Genomic DNA, 21,387 nt, shown 5'->3' with positions numbered 1-21,387 from the left:
GCTTCAATGGATTCTGCTGTTTCAACATTTCAGTGTTGAATCCATATTGATAGAAATTTCCCTTCAGGCTGTGGAAGAAATGAATGGAAAAGACATCAATGGCAAAATGGTGTTTGTTGGCCGGGCTCAGAAGAAAGTGGAGCGCCAGGCGGAGCTGAAGAGGAAGTTTGAGCTGCTGAAGCAGGAGAGAATCAGCAGGTACCAGGTAGGAGTGCCCTCTTGTGAGAAAGTGCCCGCTTTCTGCATTGTTGCCCCCAGTTTGTGCTGAATTGCTGATGTGCTTGGACTGAGTGTCCCCATGGCTCCTTCTAATCAGGTACCCAGGGCCTATGTTTTATTCCTAAAACTGCATTGAAGCCTAAACCCAATTGGCATCTCTGGCCACTGATCAACCCCTGATAAGTGGTACCACAGGTATCCAGGGCACTGTGACCAGAGAAGGCCTCTAAGGGCTGTAGCACTTATTGTGCCACCCTTAGAGGTCCTGTACCCTTACACTCACACACTGCCTTTGCAGGCTGCGTCCAGCTTCCTACACCTCTGCCTCTTTCAATGGTCTTTATTTTAATTCCTCTTCCCTTGCCACCAAATATTGTAAAAGTCACTTTTTTACTGAATGCTAGGACAGTTGGTACCACTCCTTGGATAATCGTTCAAATGCTTCAGCTGTCTCCATCCCTGTGCAGATATATTGCTGTAGCTAACACTCTGCTTTCCTCTTCAGCCCAAATCGCTTTGAGCAACATTCCGTCCTGCCCCAGATCTTGGAGCCTCTTTGTAGACAGTGTTTGAAGAGAGTACTGGATGTGTACTCCACATTTCATTATAATCCAGAGATCTATCTTCTCACCTTCCATGTCACTCTAAAAGCAAGAGCAGGGTGTTGACGGCGATTTGACTCCACAGTGAAACAGGGAAATCCATTGCAGGGGGCATCAGATTTGCCAAGAGAGCACAAGCACTGTGAAATGATTGTCGTAAATGCTCTGCTAGCCCCCTATGATGTCATTGTATCCTCAGCACCTTTTGATTGGACCCACCCCCTCCCCATTCCTTGTCGGTTATTGGGCCACTCGGCCACACCAGCTCCACCCATGTGTGACTTGGCTCTCCTCCGAGAGAGACATGCATTTGACAAAGTGGCAGAAAATCCCTGGCGAGTGGAACTCTTCCTGTTTCTCTGCTCGTGTTTTCTGTGGCTGCGTTTCCACCTTTCTTGCCTTCTTTTATCTGCATCCTTTTATTTCTCCCTCTCTTGACTCCATGTTTACATTAGAGGGATGAAAACGTGTATTGGAGTTAATGCATAGCATACTAATCTATAATTAGAGCTGCCTGCAAAGCAATACTTTTGCAGATTGCATGCATTATACATTTTATTGCAACAAACCCACACTTCTTGTGCGGTTGAGTTGGTGCAAATATGGTTATTAATATAACTTGGTATCCTTGTTTAAAATACTATACACACTTAACTCGCATATTATATGCTGCCAAGGAAAAATATAGTCTGGAGGTAAGTAGCTTTGTGTGCTTTGGGTAATCAATAGTAGGTAATTCTCAAAAGACTTGTAGTTCCATTCTCTATTGTCCCCTCTCATCTTTACGCCAATTCTCTTCTTTCCCTTTAAGGCCAGTTTTATAACACACCCTCTTTTTACTCCTTTTCTTTTACACCCCCTAATGGCTCTGTTTCTGCCCTCAGGGTGTGAACCTGTATATTAAGAACCTGGATGACACAATCGATGATGAGAAATTGCGGAAAGAGTTCTCCCCTTTCGGCTCTATCACCAGCGCCAAGGTAGTGTATTCTGGGGAAGGGCTCGCTGAGAGGATACCGGAAGCGAGGGGAGGAATACTGTGTTGTCTAAATGCATTCTGTAAGAGAACCAGAAGCGAGAGAGAAATCCTGCTTTGTATAACTCAATTCAACGGGGGTACCCGGACCCGAACAAGGCTTACTGTTTTCTCTAAAGGCACTGTGTAAGGACACCAAAAGCCAAGGGGTTGCACTATAAGAACCTCCCTGCTAGGAGCTGGTAAATCTGCACCCATTAAAAGTGTGGATGACTGATTACAGATTGCAGGCAGAGTTGTAGCCTGGCACAATGAAGGGAGGTAATAGCTCTCCCCAGCTTTGCCCTTATCTACCTGTGAACCACCAGCCTGTCGTACTCCTCCCCCTGCCTAGTTCTGCTAAGCGCCGGTGGTAAATAGCCTGGTATTAGGTCCGGACAGAGGGGCCTTGTACTCCCAGGTCCACATTTTATTCCGGGGTCAGTAACTGGTAATGTCTGTTGTTGGTGCAGGGATACTGGCCAGAATACTTGATTCCGAATCCCCCCAACTTGCCCCTTCCCCTCTAGTGTCTCTTCACCAAATCACAGACTTTAAGCACTAAGAATCAGAGGAAGCATATTGCTTTCTTTGAAGGGCCTTCAACAAGAGTACTGTGAGTTGAGCTCTTTTGGGTCATGATGTCTATGCTGATAGCAGTTTATAAGGTACTGTGAGCCTGACTACTATGGGGTCTTAGGTTTGTGGGTGGATGGATTTTATACGCTAAATATAAAGTCTACTGTCACAACAAAGCCTTGCTCCTTGCAGTCAGAGAAGGAGATATTTACCCTAAGCAGAGATCTGTAATGAGAATTTGCCCAGCTGTAGTGCTGGTAAGTTCCAATTCTATTAAGGACACAGAGGCGAGGATTATGCCTTCTTCCTTCGCTTTATTTTCACAGCAGCATATTTTCAAACACTTATAACAACTACATTTACCATGAACAATAGGGAAAGTAAAAGTCTCAAACTGGAGTCCTTCCTCTCTGTCCGCACTCCAGTCAGCCAGCATAATCCCTCCACACTGTTTCTTCTTCCTCTTTCTTTGCGTGAACCATTCCTGTCAGATTTCACGCTTCTTGTTTGGAACCATCATTTCCTAAAAACAGGTAGTGTCAGGGACTAAGCTGGAACCAATTACAGTATACCACAAGCAACAATAACACATGAGTAACGTTCACAGCTCATTACCACAGTTCGAAAGACCCATGAATGCCTTACTTACATTAGAACGGGGAGGGTCCCCATCTGCAGAGGTCATTGGGCGGGATAATCCTCGCCTCCGGGTCCTTAATAGAATTTGAACTTACCACCACTACAGCTAAGCAAATTCTCATTCTACGTCGGGACCGGATGCTCTGATTATGCCTGTTCAAAGCTTGTCGACTACTAGCCTTGCCACCTCCAGAAATGGTTTGAAATAAAACCTCTTAAAGTTGGAGTCAGAGGATCAATCGGCTGCGCGCATCAGATCTTCCAAACGCGCACCTAGGGAAAAAGCCTTAGAGGCCATCGCTCCTCTCGCCGAATGAGCATCAAACTGTTTAGTATCATTCCCTGCCTCCTGCATAACCCAACGCACCCATCTTGCGATGGCCGGGGATGAGACTGTTTACGTAGCGCAATGAGCAGCTGCTTCTCACCCAGAGGGTGGGTTTCCTCAGTTAGTTCTACGTAAGCACGGAGGCACTGCACTACACACAGTTTAGGGGAATCCGGAAACCCTAAGTACGAAATGACCCTATTATTAGTCTTGGTCCTTCTACTTACCGTGAACGATACCCAATCCGGGGATAACACTCTGGCTGAGATGTCCAAGGTCCTCACGTCAGATAAGTGTCTGCACGAGACCAAGCACAACAGCATGGCCAATTTGGTAGTTACCTCTTTACGGGACAGAAATCTGTTTGGTTGCCAAGAAAGAAAGATTCAGCACCAGGTTCACGTCTCACAGGAGTGAGTACCGATGCTCCGGCAGGAGGGAGAGGCGAATCCCTCTGAGAAGCTGGCAAACCAACGGATGTTCGCCCACGGAAGAGCCCTGTACCATAATATGACCGGCCGAAATCGTGGAGCGGAAGGAATTTATTGACTTATAGGCCAGACCCCCCCTCCGCTAGACTCGCAGCAAGTTAAGGATGTGGACTATATCTGCACCCACAGGATTGACACTGTCACACACACAAACTACGACATCTGTGCTAGGCTGACCGGTATCTCTTAGTCGTGCTATCCGCCCAAGCCTTGGTGAGCAAGTCCTCAGCTTTTCCCAAAAGGCCTGTGAGTGACCAGCGATGCCGGAGATCCACTAAGCCATCATCCTCAACGTTCCATCCGCTACCAGCCTATGGGGAACGAGATCGGGATTGAGGAGAATGTGAGGATAGTGGGGGGAGTCGGATTGGAAAATCCCCAAAAAGTTCCAGAAGAACTGGAAACCAGACTTGAGCCCTCCACCAGGGTGTGATCAACACCATCTCCGCCTGCTGGCGGCGAAGCAACGTGGACACTCGCATGATCATGGAGAACACGGGAAAGGCTCCTGCTGCCAGTCATGGAGGAACGCATCAGTCGCCTCCGCCAGAGGATCTGGCCGCCAACTGAAGTACCTCGGTAACTGATGATCTAGCCGTGACGCAAAAAGATCTACAGAGAAGGGGCCTCATTTCTCTGCCAACGAAGAGAAGATCTGAGGGTGCAGCTACCACACGCTGGCATCCAGGAGATGACGAGAGTGCCAGTCGGCCACCTCGTTCTCCCGCCCCGGAAGGTCCTCCGCCTTTACAGAGATCTGGTTGGCTAGGCAGAAGTGTCAAAAATCCTTTGCCAGGTTCACCAACATCCTAGATCTGGTGCCAACTAGGTGGTTGATGTACCGCAGAGATGTTGTCCATCCTGAGAAGGACGCATGATTGCGGTGCAATGCTGGACAAAGGACAGGGTACAAACGACCCTGCCAGCAGTTCCAGGCAGTTGATGTGCAATGACTGTTCGTGAGTGGACCAGCCTCCCCCAGTGGAGAATTCTCTGCACCTTCCTCCCAAAGCGGAGCGGCTTGCTTCGGATTCGATGACAATATCCGGCGCTGAACCGAATATTGCCCGACCATTTCACGCCTCCATATGGGTACGCCACCATTCCATCTCGTCCCTCACATCATCCATCAGGTATCGACTGGGAGTACGTCCAACCCTTCCTGAGGGGATGCGCCTACAGGCGCTGCATGGCCCGGTAGTGCAAAGGCCTGGGAAAAATGGCCTGTAATGAGGACGAGAGAAGAACTACGATACGCGCCAGTTGGCGCAAGGACATTTTTGTCTTAGCCAAGATCTAGCGCAATTCGTGTCTGATCTTCGCCATCTTCCTGGCAGGTAGACTCAGAGTGGAAGACACAGAGTCCACATTGAAGCCTAAAAAGGTTGCACACTGGACTGGAACCAACAGGGGTTTCTCGTTTATGACAAACCCCAGTCCCTGGAGAATGTCGACCGCAGTTCTCAACTGGCTGGATAGCTTTCTGATCCAGGAAGAGCATGTCGTCCAGGTAGATGATCATTCGAACACCCTGCGCTCACAGAAACTCCACTGCCGGTCTGAGAACCTCAGTGAAGCACCACGGAGCAAAGGGTAGCCCGAAAGGGAGCGTAGTGAATTAGAAAACTACGAATTCCCACCTGAATTGCAGAAAACGCCGATGAGGGGGAAAGATAGGGGCGTCAGGTACGCATCCTTCAGGTCAAGCCGGACCATCCAGTCGGGTGGTCTCAGCACATCGCGTCGGATAAGGATCCCCTCCATTTTGAGATGGCGGTAAACCACCCACTCGTTGAAACCTTTCAAGTTGATAATGAGGCGCCAGCCGCCGTTGACCTTGTCGACTAAGAAAAGATTGCTGAGGAACCCACCGGGATATTCTGAGGCGCGGCTAATTGCCCCTTTTTGGAGGAGGGCGGATACCTCTTCGCGCACAAGCTTGGTATCGCGCTGCGAGCAGGAGATGGGACGGGGACGAGGACGTCCATGTAGCTCTAACTGGAAGCCCTGGACCGCCTGCAGCACCCAAGCGTCACTCGTGAGGGAAACCCAAGCCGGGAGAAACCGTGCCAAGTGCCCCCCTACTTGTAAGCTCGCCCGAGGGTATTGCACTCACCTCTTCCAGCACACTGTTGCTGGCCTCTTTGGCCTCTAGGGCCACAGAACTTCTGACCTCTGGTGGGGTGGAAATTGTTGAAGCAGGCATTGTCTTGATATTGCCCACGTCTGGAGCCTTGCCCCCTGTCAGAGTTGGAGAAGCGACTGGTCGTGCGGGTCCTACCACAACTGGCCCCTTGGAAAACCTGGGGGTAAAGACCTTTCTGATGTTTGACTGGGCCCTGTCCAGAGGGGTGAAAGTCACCACAAACTTTCCCAACTCCTTGACGAACAGGTCACCAAATAAGCCCCCCCTGGGCCACAGCACCTGCCTCCAAAGAAGCCAGGTCGCCTAACTTGGGGTCCACCTTAAATAAAAGGGACCGCCTCCTCTCCGTGGAGAGTGCGCAATTCGCATTACCGATAAACACAATTGCGCACTGTGCCCAGCTGGAGAGAACCTCTGGGGAGATGAGATAAGGGCACCTGACACCTTGGCCTCTTCGGCCAAGTCTAGAATTTTGGTGACAGGCACCACTGCATCTAGCAGTTTATCCTGGCACGTATCCCAGGAGCGATCAATACCCTTCTTAGGGTCCCGTACGAATTTCGCTAGGAAGGTTGCCATCTTGCAATCTCTGGTGTTAATGCAACCTTTCCCTCCAAACTAGGGCGTGGGCACTCTGCCCGTAGGCGGCTGCGAGCATCCTTGTCCATAGGCTTGTGCAGACGGCTTGCCACATACTGGGCTACTTTATCCCCAGGAACCCAATCCGATGACCTGGGGTGGACAGTGTCGTCCGGTTCCAAACTATCGGAAACCCCCACTGGCGCAGGAGTGGGTGTCGGGAGCCAAGATCTAGAGGAGCCCGCTTCCTCATCCGTGTTCCTGAGGGAGTCACCATTATCAATGGGATCCGGAGAAGCGGTACGCGGAGGCGTTGGAGTTGCAGTCCACGGGGGGGGCCGGGTCAGGCTGCGGGGGCACCTGCGCCAAAAACGCCTGCTTCAGGCGGGCAAAGCCATCTACATCTACCCCTTGAGGACATGGTTTCTTAGCAGGGGGGGGAACTAGTTGGTTGAAGCGTAGGAGGGGCTTAGGGGTAGTTGTTGTGAGAGCCCCCACTTGGCGCATTCCTTCGCTATCTGCGCAGACAAGGGTTGCTCCAAAGGCTCCATGGCATGGTTGACAGCCCTATAGATACTGATCTTGCTCTGACTGCATGACTTAGGTAAGCACAGGTACAGTATAGGTAAGTATTAGGAGCACACGCAGCTTGGTCCTGAAGGCACTAATTTAAAGGCACTAAGGCGCTCTATTTTCAAACCGGGAGGGAGCCCAGACAATTCAGGGGTGGCCAATGGCACACAATTAATGGGCAGAGCCCTAGGGACACACCAGCCCTCTGGTCACAGGGGCAGCCAGCCGGGACAGTGTCCCACAGGCACCACAAGTCATGGTGCAATCGGGACCCCATAGGGTGTTCAGAAAAAGAAATACAGACCCTCAATAGGGCGTTCACAGATAAATAGGGAAGATACAGACCCCACAGGGCGTAAACCGGGTGGCAGGAGGCAAGGCTGAGCTCTCACCGGGCAGCACTCGTCAGGACTCTAATGCCAGTGCCTGACTCGTGCTGCCCATAGAGAGTGCACTTGCCACCCTGGCGGCGGGAGCACCGCACCGCACCTCGTAGGGAAACAGTCGCGTGAGATACATTTAAAATGTCCTGCGACTAAAGAGAATCTGTAGAAAACAGAAAATTACACAAGCGCTAGCCAAACGCCACCAAAGTAACCAAATAACACCCCAGAACAGGAGAAGCAGAAGAAAATCGACTTATCTGCTGCTGAGCATGAAGAAAGAGGGAGAGGAAAAAGCGTGGAGGGACTGTGCTGGACTCCTGTTTGAGACTTTTACTTTCCCTATTGTTCATGGGAAATGATGTTGTTATAAGTGTTTGGAAATATACTGCTGTGCAAATAAAGCAAAGCAAGAAGGCATAATCTGAGCCTCCAGTCCTGACATAGAATTCTGCCTTAATGGTGTTTTTTTATGTCACTGTCGGAAGTCAAAGATGATTATTCAGTCTTAGGGACAGAAGCGAGGCATATGTGCTGCATATGGTGTACCATGCTTGGTGCATGAGAAGAGTGCTCTATACCATGGGTAGGGGGTCAAACATTATGCAGTGAGTAAGCTCCATGTCACTTGGGCTTGGTAGATGGTCAGTCTTGTGAGCAGCTCACACCACACGTCTGGCCCAGAGTTCTGCGAAAAGTTGTAATATTCTGTACCTAAGACTCGATGGCAGACGAGTTTAGAGCTGTGAAGCTGCATAGGTAACGAGTTACAAACCGAAGGTGACAGGTAAGTAACATTTTCCATGTCCTGGATGGTAATGAGAAATACAATAGCAGCATGGAGTTGGGTTCAAGTGCCATGGGCAGTTATGATCATTTGTTCTTGTAAAGTGCACCTACCTCATTACTGCCCGGGCTCTGCTGTGCTCGGGTAGGTCAGTGGGTGCCACAACAATACAGAGTTAATCCAGACAGGGGCATTACTTACACTGTGCTCTGTCTCTACAGCTCTGTTACAGTGACACAGATGGACTTCAGTGGAAGGGGTGGTGAGGAGGGATGCGAGTAGAACAGGGCCTGCCACGGGCTTACCTTACACACCCTCATCAGTTCAGATAAAAATGCACAGATATTGGTCACCTAGTCCCTCTGCTTTTCCCACAGATGAGGTACAAAAGGGGGTGGTGATGGACGGAGCATCTGAATCAATCAAACACTCACACCCAGTCAAAAGATCTGGGTTTAATCCATCACCGTTCTTTAGCCCACTCTGCCACCCCAGTTCAGACATGGCTATATGCAAATCAGTCTGACCCTGTGCCTCATGGGAACAGTCCAGCCCAAACTGCCAAGCCATGTCTTCCCTGGACCGGAAACAAGCTTCCGAGGACCGGTTTCTGGCACTCCAGCCGTCTTCAGCCCAGCTTGCTTGAATCCAGTGGCAAAGTGAGCAAGAGACTCACGTCTGAGCATACCCTGCCACACTTTTGGCGGCCAAAAGCGGTACAAAAGGGGGTGGTGATGGACGGAGCACAGATATTGGTCACCTAGTCCCTCTGCTTTTCCCACAGATGAGACATCTCCTTTAAAAGATGAACTTCCCATAAATTCTTTCCTCAGGTGGAGAGTATATGTCTCCCATTTATCTCGACAAAACAGTGCACTGTTCCATCATTAGTGGACAATGTACCCCTCTAAATCTAGACAGCACGCTGCTTTCCTCTCCCCTCTAGAAAGGGGTACTTCTCTGCTTAGCAAAAAGTGCATACAATTCCAGACCTGTTCTAAAATGAAGCATAGTTTCACTTCCCTATAAAGATTGCTTTTCTACCTCGCTTGGAAAGACACAAACCACATCTCTTTGCTTCAGGAAAGCTCTTCTGTCCACTCTCCCTTCATAGATCCAGTGCTCCAAATCCTGCTACAAAAGTACAGTGTTCCTTGGCGCTTTAGAAAGGGTTGCTGCCTTTTCTACTAAGAAGTGCTTCTCAAAGAGTGTCGCGGCTGTTGCGTGCCCTAGAATCCACACCTGAAGCCTTTACCTAAGCACTGGGGAATCACTATACATCAGTGTACCTTTTGTTTCTGATTCGCAGATCTCAGTTGTACACAATAGATACTTTTAATTTACAGTGTCACTGAAAGAAAAGAAAATATCAAATGGGGCTGATGAGGATGTGGCTGGAGCTCTGACGGATGTGCATTGGTTAAAGATGTTGCTTCCTATTTCAGTTGATTCTGGAGCGCAGTTGGTCTGAGGGTATTTACTTTGTGGGTTTTTTTCTTCCCTGAAGAGATAGGGTTGGATCAGTAGAGAACGCAGAATCAACAAAGATAGGATAATTGGTTTATGGTCTGCATTCTCCATTGCAAGTGATGAGGATGATGATGATGGAGGAGGCGGCACTAAGACAATTTGTTCCTTGTTTTCTTGTCCCTGAAGTTTGTTGGGGGGAAACATAGCACATTTGTATGGACCCGTTAGCTGATGATATCCCTTCCCTGTTATAGGTGATGCTGGAGGATGGTCGCAGTAAGGGTTTTGGCTTTGTCTGTTTCTCCTCACCCGAGGAAGCAACAAAGGCAGTGACGGAGATGAACGGTCGTATTGTGGGTTCCAAACCTTTGTACGTAGCCCTGGCCCAGCGGAAGGAGGAACGCAAAGCTCATCTCACAAACCAGTACATGCAGCGCATCGCAGGAATGCGGGCACTGCCTGCCAACACTATCATCAACCAGTTCCAGCCTGCAGCCGGCGGCTACTTCATGCCAGCGGTGCCTCAGGTATATGGTTTGCCTACCCATGGGCATTTACATTGTCCGGCTGGACAAGTAGATAATACTGCCCTCTCCTCTGTCTGATCTAACATCTCCATGTCTGAGTTGACCGTGACATTGTACTGTCTGACCCGGAGATCACTTCACCTTCTCCTCACTGTGTTTTAACATTTTCCAGTATGTGGTGCTCACCACACAGACTCAAAATTCCTTTTGTTCGAATTTTTCCTCACGTAATGGATATTTACATTTCCCAGTCTTTGCCAGAGATAATGCCTCCTTCTCCTCCTGCAGGCTCAGAGCAGACCGACATACTATGCACCAAATCACATGGCCCCGATGCGGCCGAACCCACGCTGGCAGCAGGGAGGACGCCCACAGGGTGAGTATATACTGTGGTTATGCTTCAGTGTAGGTGTGTGCGGAGAGGATGCCCCCAAAGTGAGTGTGGATGGGGACTGCTACCAAGAATACTGTAGTTGGAAATGCCCCAAGTTAATTTGTGTTGGGGATATAGCCTAGAGAGTGTATCCCGAGGAATGCCCCAAAGGGACTTTGACAGGCACTTCCAATGTGAATTTGGGATACTACAGAGCTATTGTGTATTGTTGCATTTAAGGTCATTGTGGGCCGGCAATATTATTAACTTTTAGGGTGATTGGATGTAATGCTTAAACAGGGAAACAGTCATCCGAACATTACTGGTTTGCGAAGGACAACCTGCGGGGAGGAACAATGGTCACTGGGGCACAGTGCTGATAAATAGTAGCCTTCATTGGGAAACGTTTCATTCTCAAGGGTAGAATGGTCATGGAGACATATGACCTCCCATGCAAAGGGGTTATTGGGAAAGAACGACACCCTTCCCTTGCATCCGCTCCTCAAGATATGGCAATCATCCCTACTGCTCCTTCTCGCCCTCTTTAGGGGGTCCTTAAAATTTCACCTTTCCCTCGAACCAACAGCCAACTAAATGTTAAACCTCCCCCAAGAAATGTCATGCTTCTCCAGAACTGCAAGCTATCCTCGAACATGCCTCAAAAAATCTTCAAAATGTTACCAGACCGGCAGGTCTAGTAACTTGAGCTATCTACCCGACCTAACTGTGATGCACTCGACCCACAAACGGGTCTCTCACAAATTTTCTTCAAACCATTAGCAGCCCCATAAACCCAAGAAACTGGTCCACGACATTACTTCTTTCTGATCGGAACAAGTAGAAATTCCTCGTTAGTTATGCATGGAGATATAATAAAATCTACGTATGGTCCCCAAATGGAGTACATATTTTATATTTATAAAAGCGAGATAATAACAATGCAGCTGGTTAACACACAAAAGAAAGGTCACACAAAACTTCTACGCTCAGGCATATCAATATGACAAAGATAGGAACACAATGGTTAAGTCACAAACTGAAAGTACCAGTGCTCACATCTATTAATGAACAATTTAGCATTTTAGTTAAGGTATCATGTCAACGACGTTTCGATCTCTTAATTATAAATAGGGATCCTCATCAGGACATAAGGGCTATGCCTGAGATCGTATAGAGGTTACAGCATATGTAATCCATTTACAAGTAGAAGGGGAGAAAACAAAAGGAGAAACGAAATTATTTGCCATAAATTCTACCGCAGAGTATGACCATCCGTCCACATCAGAGGTACATGCGTAACGTCCCCAGGTACATCCATGCATGTGAGTACATACAACACAAGTTTGAATCTAAAAAGTGTAAACTGAAATGAACATGCACGAGCGCAGAAATAACAGTGAGCATGGTGAAGAGGCAGTGAAATAACACATGCAACTGGCGGGAACGAGTGAACTGATCAAGAAATATCCAATTGGTAGTCCCTTACAAGCGAAACGGTGCAGAGTTTCTGGAATAAGGGACAATAGTAGCATGGGCGAGGAGACGTGATGACCACCGCGGTCCCACTGGGGTTCCAAACATCCGATTGGGTGTGCTATGCAGTAGATCGAAACTAATACGATCATTAAAAAAAGTAATAATCAGTGTGTAGCCACACAATGCCAAATCATCAAACAAATATCTGGGACTGGATGGGAAAAATTGCCCGTCACATAGGCGTGAGAGTAGGAATTCCGTATTCAGGAACGTTGTCTAATGGCACGATGGCCATGGAGACAGATGCCACACCGAGGGGTCCTAGATCTTGAGAAAAAAAGGCCCTTTAAAACAAATTCCTCATAAATGGGTGAGGGGAATAATGAGAATGAGCCGGGAGAAGGAGTAACTAAAAAGCCATGCACGCAATAAGACAATTACCTTAATCTAACCCAAGCCCGTCTCATTTAGGAAGTATATAAATGACAAAGATGGAGGGTCTAGAACAAAAAGGAATAAGTAAATAGGGGCATGGGCAATATTTGCAGTCCATAGAGACAGGAGATTGTGGAGTTTCATTCTTACCAGAGTAACGGTCATCTGAGTGCGAATGCAAGGATGCATCAGCCAGTGCACCGGACCTGATGTTACCAAATAAAGGAAACTGAGATATGCATACAAGTGCGGTGGGGTGTGCCACTCAGCGGCCATCTTTTGTGAATGAAGAAGGATAAAGGGATCAGAGAAGTAGTGAAAAAAATGCAATGGCCAGGCAATAATGTGTCAGTGCAAGGCGCGAACACAAAAAAGATCACAGGAATGCCGCAGAGAAATAAAATTAAAAGAAGTCATGCCATTATGTATCAATGCGCAGGTGCAGGATGAATTTACAGGCCAAAAACGACAAGTGCCATGTGCACGTGCTCATAGCAGAAATAGACTAAACAACCGTATTGAAGGAATTGATGAGAGGTCCCAGCGAGCCCCATCAAGCTGGGTAGAGAAATTTCAAAGGGCTCATTGTATGCGTCTGTGTTTGGGCGAACAACAGTTAGTGAGCGGAAAGCGGCATGAAATGGCATATCCCTATAGAGAGAGTGGCCACATTAAAGGGGATCAGAGAATAACGAGTATACAGCATGCAGATGCAACAGCCATCTCGAAGGGGTACAAAGATATATAAGCGGGTAAACAAATTGGTAACCGACTCATGAAAACAAACAAGGCAAGAAAGGGAATACCCTTATTAATAATCCAGATAATTGTAAACCATGCAGAAAAATAGCGCATGCAGTGAAATGATTCCCCTCCAGTCTAAGTTTGAATAAAAACAGGTTGCAACCTATGATACATATAAGTTGTAAAAACAAAACATATAAGTAAAATCTCATCAAAGACAGAGTATAGGGATGCTCGATAATGATCAATCAGTCATTGATTTGTAGAGCGCTGCTTATCATCAGTGAGGGTATCTAGGCACCGAGGGGGAATGGGGGGCTGCTGTTGGGAGTTGTCAGTTGAACAGCCAGGTTTTTAGGCCATCTCTGAACTTCTGTAGGGTGGATGTAGTCCGGAGGTGGAGTGGAAAACCATTCCAGGTCTTGGCGGCCAGGTAGGAGAAGGCGCAGCTGCCACTTCTGCTTTTGTGGAAGCATGGCGTGTGGGCGAGGGAGAGGTAAGCGGAGCATTTTTGTCTGCCGGTTTGGTGGAAGTTCAGTCTGTGGTTGAGGTAGGCTGGTCCTTTGTTGTGCAGCGCCTTGTAGACATGGGTCAGCAGTTTCAATTGGCACCTTTTGTGGTTGGGTAGCCAGTGGAGCGCCCTGAGGTGAGGGGTGATGTGGGTTCTTCTCTGGAGATTGAGGATGAGCCTGGCTGCAGCATTTTGGATGGATTGTAGTCTGCTCAGTAGTTGTGAGGTGATGTACATGTAGAGGGAGTTTCCATAGTCCAGGTGGCTGATGATGAGGGCTTGGGTGACGGTGCATCTGGTGTCAATGGGGAGCTATTTGAATATTTTCAGGAGCATGCGGAGGGTGAGGAAGCAAGCTGAGGAGATAGTGTTTATCTGCTTCCTCATTTAGAGCTGGTTTTCGAGTATGATGCTGAGGTGTGTGGCATGGTCTGTGGGAGTGGGCGTGGGACCCGGTTCTGCAGTCCTCCAGGAGTCGTCCAATGGGCTGGTGTTGATCCCGAAGATGAATACCTCTGTTTTGTCTGTGTTGAGTTTGAGGCATTTGTTTTGCATCCAGCTGGCTATGCTGGTCATGCACCAGTGGAAATAGTTTTTGGTGTTAGTGGAGTTTGAGGATAGGGAGAGGATGAGCTGAGTGTCATCAGCGTATGATATGATGTTCACACAATAGGATTTACCCAGCGACTGCGGGGGGGGGGGCATGTATGTATTGAACAGGGGTGGACTCAGTGAGTACCCTGGGGAACACTGCAAATTATGTTTTTTGGGCCGGAGTTGTAAGGGGAGAGATGGACACTCTTGAGTTCTTCCGAGGAGGAAGAAAGCAATCCATTTAAGGGCATTTCCTTGAATTCCCATCTGATGTAGTGTAGGAGGGTGTAGTGTGACATGGTGTCGAAGGCTGCAGAGAGGTCGAGGAGTATCAGGACTGCAGTCTCACCCTAGTCTAGAAGAGATCGGATGTCGTCTGTAGCTGTGATTAGGGTGGTTTCTGTGCTGTGATTAGCGCAGAATCCTGATTGCGATGGATCCTGGAGGTTGTTGATCTCTATGTGGTTGGAAAGTTGTCTGATTATTGATTTCTCCAAGACTTTAGCCGGGAACAAGAATATTATTATTATTTATTTATTAAACTTGTATTGCGCACAGCTACCCTCAATGGGTTTCCCGGCGCCAGGGATAGATGAAAGAAAGGAAACAGCAAAGCCCAATAGAACCAACAATGCAGAGGGATGAGTTAAACAGCAAAGTCTTCAGTTTTTTTCGGAAAGGGAGGAGATCAGTCTCAGCTTTCAGGGCCGGCGGAAGAGCATTCCACATCTTTGGACCGAGATAAGAGAACGAACGGCCGCCCATTTTGGCCAGTTTTATTCTAGGGACCAGGAAATTGCCACTAGTGGAGGATCTTAAAGTACGACCAGGCTTGTAGACTTGAACCAGGTTCTGCAGATATTTAGGGGCAGAACCCTGCCGGATTTTAAAAAGAAGGCATAAGGTTTTAAATTTTACTCGGTTCGGGACTTTAAGCCAGTGAAGATCGCGCAGAGCCTGAGCTGCGGAAGATCTCCGGGGTACATTACACAGTAAGCGAGCTGAGGAGTTTTGCACCACCTGAAGCTTATTAATTGTGGCCTTATCGGCCCCGAGATAAAGCACATTCCCATAGTCAATGCGGGAGATCACAGGAGCCTGGACGACATTTCTCCGAGTAGAGCAAGGCAACATCCATAGGATCTTCTGCAACCATCTCAGGGTGGAAAAACAGATTGCAGCGACCTTTGTTACCTGCTGTCTCATAGAGAGCCTGTCGTCGATGAGGAAACCGAGGTTGCGGGCTACGGGGGCTGGATTCGGCAGAGGACCCATATCGGAGGGCCAATGTCGAGGGCCCACAGATCTTTATTCTTGCCCAAGATGACGACCTCGGTCTTGTCACCGTTGAGCTTGAGCAGATGGTCGTGCATCCAAGCAGCAACGCGTGACAGGCCAGATTTCAAGGCAGAGACCTCATGGCCCTCACTGCTAGAAAGAGAGAACACCATCTGCGTGTCATCAGCATACGAATAAATTGTCAGGCCGGCGTCCTCAACGATGGTAGCAAGGGGTCTGATATAGATATTAAACAGCAAAGGGCTGAGAATCGACCCCTGGGGGACGCCGTGTGCCGATGCGTAGACAGCAGATTCAGCTTCTGTCGAAAACACCTGAAAGGTACGTCCACCTAAAAAGGAGGCAATCCAGGCCAGCGCAGATCCAGCAACACCAAGGGAGCGGAGAGAGTCAAGAAGAATAGAATGAGACACGGTATCGAACGCTACACTCAAATCCAAAAGGATGAGTGCAAAGGTTTCCCCGCGATCAATGCCGTGCCGAAGTCTCTCCATCACCCCGAGGAGTGCGGATTCAGTGGAATAATGAGCGCGGAACCCGGATTGGGACGGATGGAGATATCCCACGTTTTCGACAAATGAATTAAGCTGGGTGTTCACGTGTCGTTCCAAAATTTTGGAACATGCAGGCAGCAGGGATATGGGCCTAAAATTGGCTAAATTAGTGATGTCCACGCCGGTCTTTTTTAACAAGGGAACGACCATGGCATGCTTCCACTCCTGTGCCACCATAGACTCTGTAAGAGATGTATTCAGAAGTCTCATTAGGACTCTCCGAGGTTCGAGATCCAACAGTTTTAGAATTTTCATAGGAACAGGGTCCCGATGGGAGCCTGATCTAATACTGTTCAGGCGCGATAGAAAGGTAGTGTCATCAAACAGTAACCAATCGTTAATGAACTTTGAAGGGAGGGGGAGAAGACTACCAGGAGTGGTCGCCGGTAAGGACTCAACAGATGGCGGAGGAGTAGTCAAAGATTCATAAATACGCTCCAATTTAGAGAGAAAAAAATCTGCAATGGCATCACACTGTGGTTTATCCAGGGCCGGAGGAGAAGGTACTGTATCTGCTCCCGTTAGCCTCTTCACCACTGCGAAAAGAGTCCGCGGACAGTTCTGTGCCTGGATAATCGTGGATGCCGTGAAGGTGGCCTTTGCCAATTTACAGTTAGCATGATAGCTTTTTAATGCTTCTTTATAGGCTGCCTTGCTAGGGGTAGAATACGAGAGCCTCCATTTCCTTTCCAAGGCCTTGAACTTGGCGCGTTGTAATTTTAACTCCTCAGAGAACCAAGGTGCAGGAGGATGAAGGGATCTGTGGTTGTTAGATGTAGAAGGAAGGAGTGCAGTTACAGCATCCCTTAACCACTGGGAGACTACAGCATTAGATTCTGATCCCGATTTTTCCAAAGTCGGAATGGATTCAGTGAGATGTTGATTGAATGCCACCATGTTAAGCTTGTCCCACCGATAAGACGGCTTACCTTTACCAACACAAGACTTAGCGTTGGGTAAGGATAGAGGTAACATGAAGTGTACCGCAAAATGGTCAGTCCATCCTAATCGGCGGGCCCTTTGGGAGCAGTCATAAGGTAGATTAGAAATGATCGGATCTAACAAATGACCGGCCGAGTGGGTAGCCCCAGAATTTCGCAGTAAGAGATTAAAAACTTCAAGATCAGACAGTAGCGACTGACTGAGAGTACCTTCAACATCTTCATGATGGATGTTAAGATCACCAAGAATGGTGAAGTTAGCCGTTTTAAGTAGTGCAGGGGATAAAGTATCGGCCAATGACGATATCCAGGGACCAGCATTGCCCGGGGGGGCGGTATATTAGGGCCAATCGTTAGTTGGGCCAATCGTTAGTTTAAATAGAGCGGCCTCACATCCAGGAAGGGGAAACGACTCCAACTTGCATTGGTAGATAGTTTTAAAAATTATTGCAATCCCCCCACCCTTCCCGGAGGCCCTGTCCTGACGTACCATCACGTAGTTGTTAGGAACGGCTATGGCAATGTCAGGTCCAGAGCTTTCGTGGAGCCAGGTCTCAGTCAGAAACAGTGCGTCTGGCGACTCTTCATTTATAAAATCAAACAAATTAAATTTATTTTTAGGGAGCGATCTACAATTAATACTCCAAAATTGTAGAGGAGGGGAAGTTTGAAGTTTCTTAGTGGCCTTCCTTTTGCCGCGATAGTGTGCCTTGGTAGTTTGTGTCTTAGAAAGAAACATTTTACCTGTCGAAAAACCACAGCCTGCACAGGTAAAATAATGGGTAGGCAAAATACAGGAGGTACAGGAGACGTGTAAGCGGGATCGTAGAGATGTTAAAGTAAGTGCGGAATACGTCAGACGAATAGAACGATGGTCAGGAGTTAACCTACCTGAACTGGAGAACAAGATGTCATTGTCAATGGACAGCCCGTCCTGCAGCCCGTCCTCAGCGCGGACGGGCGCAGACAGGCTGGACTCTGGCGTGACTCCGGCAGTGATCCGGCGTTCCAGCTGCACGTGACCGTTGCGCGTCAGCATGATCTCCTTTATGAGCGGGTCGAGCGTCCTTGACGCTGGAGTGAGCACTGCCCGACCGGCGAGCTTCCTCACCTAAGATGGCCGCCAAACAATTCAGCTGCCGAGGGGAAGGAACAAAAGGATCAGGGACCCGCAAAACGCGGTGTAAAGCCGATTATTGTGCAAGTGTGGGGGAGCAGCCCTTAAAAACAGGGGGAAAATAAATTAAAACATAAACAAAATGAAAAACGAGGAGTTTTTAAAAAACGCTTGTAAATCAAGCAGAATGCTTCTCTATAGCGCACAATGCGGTGTAACCGCTCTGCACAGGTCAGGATCTTCAATTAAAGGCTTTGCAAGCAAGACAGAGCCCTGGATTTACTCTCCTTATGAGGGGGTCGAGCTTCCTCACCTAAGATGGCCGCCAAACAATTCAGCTGCCGAGGGGAAGGAACAAAAGGATCAGGGACCCGCAAGACGCGGTGTAAAGCCGATTATTGTGCAAGTGTGGGGGAGCAGCCCTTAAAAACAGGGGAAAAATAAATTAAAACATAAACAAAATGAAAAACGAGGAGTTTTTAAAAAACGCTTGTAAATCAAGCAGAATGCTTCTCTATAGCGCAAAATGCGGTGTAACCGCTCTGCACAGGTCAGGATCTTCAATTAAAGGCTTTGCAAGCAAGACAGAGCCCTGGATTTACTCTCCTTATGAGGGGGTCGAGCTTCGTCGCCTAAGATGGCCGCCAAACAATTCAGCTGCCGAGGGGAAGGAACAAAAGGATCAGGGACCCGCAAAACGCGATGTAAAGCCGATTAATGTGCAAGTGTGGGGGAGCAGCCCTTAAAAACAGGGGAAAAATAAATTAAAACATAAACAAAATGAAAAACGAGGAGTTTTTAAAAAACGCTTGTAAATCAAGCAGAATGCTTCTCTATAGCGCACAATGCGGTGTAACAGCTCTGCACAGGTCAGGATCTTCAATTAAAGGCTTTGCAAGCAAGGGAGAAGGGCCAGTAGTTCTTGAGTTCTGCTGGTTCCATAGATTTTCCATTGCCTTGCTCCAGCTCCTATGGATGGTGCTGGACTAGTCGGTGGCAATGGAAATGGGGAAGTGGCAATTGAGTGGTCGCACCAGGTGATCTGCAAGCTGTGGCTGTATTTAATTCTGTTGCTGGTTGCAAAGATCAGGTACAGTGTGTCTCCAGCTATGTGCGTGGATCAATTTGGGTGAAGCCGGTGTTGTTCATGCTCTCTTTTAAGTTTGCCCTGTTGACGTCGTTTGGGTATTCTGTGGAAATGGAGGTCTCCGAGGGAGAGCAAGTTCTCTGAGCAGGTGGCATGGGGGGCTAGGAAGTTGTAGATGTCCTTGTAAAAGGAGGGGTGTAGTCCTGGTGCTCTGTATGACAGGATGCCCCTGGTGGTAGAGTTGCTGACTCTGTAGAGTTTGAAATTGAGATGTTCCATAATGGAGGGAGGGGGCGTCGCGCAGCTTGTGTAGTGGATGGACTCTTTGTGGAGGATGGCTATACCTCCTCCGTGTTTGTTTACTCGATCTTGGTGTACGATCTTAGAGCCACTGGTAGTGGCGGTGGAAATGTCTGGTGCAGAAGCGGGGTTGAGCCATGTCTCGGTGAGAAAGGTGACCTTGGGGGTAATAAAGGTGATGGTGTCTCAGAATTCTGTGGTATGTTTGTGGAGTGATCGGGCATTGATCAGGAGGCATCGGATTTCTCTTTTGTCAGTGGGAATGTGCTGGGTTCTGAGGGGGGTGGGTTGAAGTTGCAGGAGAATCTGCAGTCTCGGCTGGAGAAGAGTCCTGTGGTTGATCGAGGGAAGTGAGGCTGCAGAGGTCTCTGCGAGGTCCTGGAATCGGGGCAGTTAGCTCGGCGCTGGAGTAGCTGTGGGTGGTTAGAGATGTAGGGGTCCTAGCGCTGGATGTGGTTAAAGCGCGATGGGTGCACAAGGGCTTTCATTTGGCACACCTGCGGCTGCACTGTGGCATCCATTAAGTAGGTTCCCTTGGAGGGGACGGGGCGCTGAATGGGGTGAGGAGAAGGCGAGAAATGCAAGGATAAAAGAGAGGAAGTTTAGGTGGGAATAAAAAAACACGATTAGGAAAAAGATGCAATGTTACAAAACAGGGGAAAAAGTGTCACAGTTGGCCGGAGAGAAGGTCACGAATAGACAGAGAAAAATAAGGTATGGAGACAAAAAGACAAAAGTTTTATTAGGCGGTATGAAAACTAGGTTTATGGAGGCAAAAGGTTAAGTGTAGGCGGGGAAAAAGACATTATGGAGGCAAACAGGAGGCAAACGGTTAATGTTTAAGCGGCAAAAAAGACTTTATGGAGAAAAAAAGTTTAAAGTTAGGCAGACGAAAGCAAGGTTATATGAAGAGGTTGAGAGCAGCGGCGAGGTGTCTGGCTGACAGTGGTTACAGGCTTGAGCGGTAGCTCATCCTGCAGCAGCGGGCTCAGGGATCTGCCTACCCAAAATAAGTCAATGTATGATCATTTAATTACACCCTCATAAACAGTGGGAACAATTTCAGTAGAGTGAGATACCATACAAGGACTAGTCCTTTCCAAAATTTCAAAAATGCAAGACATAAGTGTCATTCTAGGGAATAGTAAGATTCAGATGAACTGATTATGTATTCAACAGAGAAGAGTAAGTATCAGTGAGTCATTCAAGGTAAGGATTTACACAAGCGAAGTCCAATTTTCCATCCTGTTGAGGCCACTATGTAAGCTATTGACACACAGGATCCACTTAAGTACCTCCTTGTTGAGTATAGCCGGGACGTCGGTGCATTTTGGTTGGGGCTTCACCACAGTGATGCCATGCCAATAAACATCGTTTTCAATGTGTCCATTCGCCGTTTAGTGAAACCAAGGGCGCGTTGGCAACTTTACAGCGCAGTTGGCTCTTGTGTTTGCAGATGCGAATGCAAATCTTCTATGTCGTCTGGCCAATGTAGATAGCATAGACAGCGTTAACAGTGTTGCAATTTGAGAAATTACCTAGTATAAATCGGGCATTTCCATACGTAAAGTCCTCGGTTTCTCACGGTAAATTGGCACACACCGCAGTTACTACTCAA

The 21,387-nt window shown here is 48.2% G+C and overlaps 1 protein-coding gene and 1 non-coding gene across 4 annotated transcripts in view; both read left to right on the top strand.

The window, feature by feature from the left end:
• The window catches only part of PABPC4 (poly(A) binding protein cytoplasmic 4), a 143,791-nt gene that overhangs the window by 49,646 nt on the left and 72,758 nt on the right, over positions 1-21,387 (top strand). For all 3 annotated transcript variants that reach the window (XM_078680772.1, XM_078680771.1, XM_078680770.1), the window contains 4 exons: positions 68-205; positions 1,706-1,801; positions 10,066-10,338; positions 10,627-10,714. In XM_078680772.1, coding sequence (XP_078536898.1) covers positions 68-205; positions 1,706-1,801; positions 10,066-10,338; positions 10,627-10,714 — 595 coding nt within the window. The remainder of the gene's footprint in view (positions 1-67; positions 206-1,705; positions 1,802-10,065; positions 10,339-10,626; positions 10,715-21,387) is intronic.
• LOC144825870 (small nucleolar RNA SNORA55) lies at positions 8,447-8,575 on the top strand. The gene has a single exon (XR_013609638.1). It is a non-coding gene; the product is annotated as a small nucleolar RNA SNORA55 (small nucleolar RNA).

This window comes from Lissotriton helveticus, chromosome 3_1 (genome assembly GCF_964261635.1).
Source record: "Lissotriton helveticus chromosome 3_1, aLisHel1.1, whole genome shotgun sequence".
In the NCBI taxonomy this organism is placed as follows: Eukaryota; Metazoa; Chordata; class Amphibia; order Caudata; family Salamandridae; genus Lissotriton; species Lissotriton helveticus.
The sequence above is the reverse complement of the archived record's forward strand: the minus strand, read 5'-3'. Positions and strand labels throughout refer to the sequence as shown.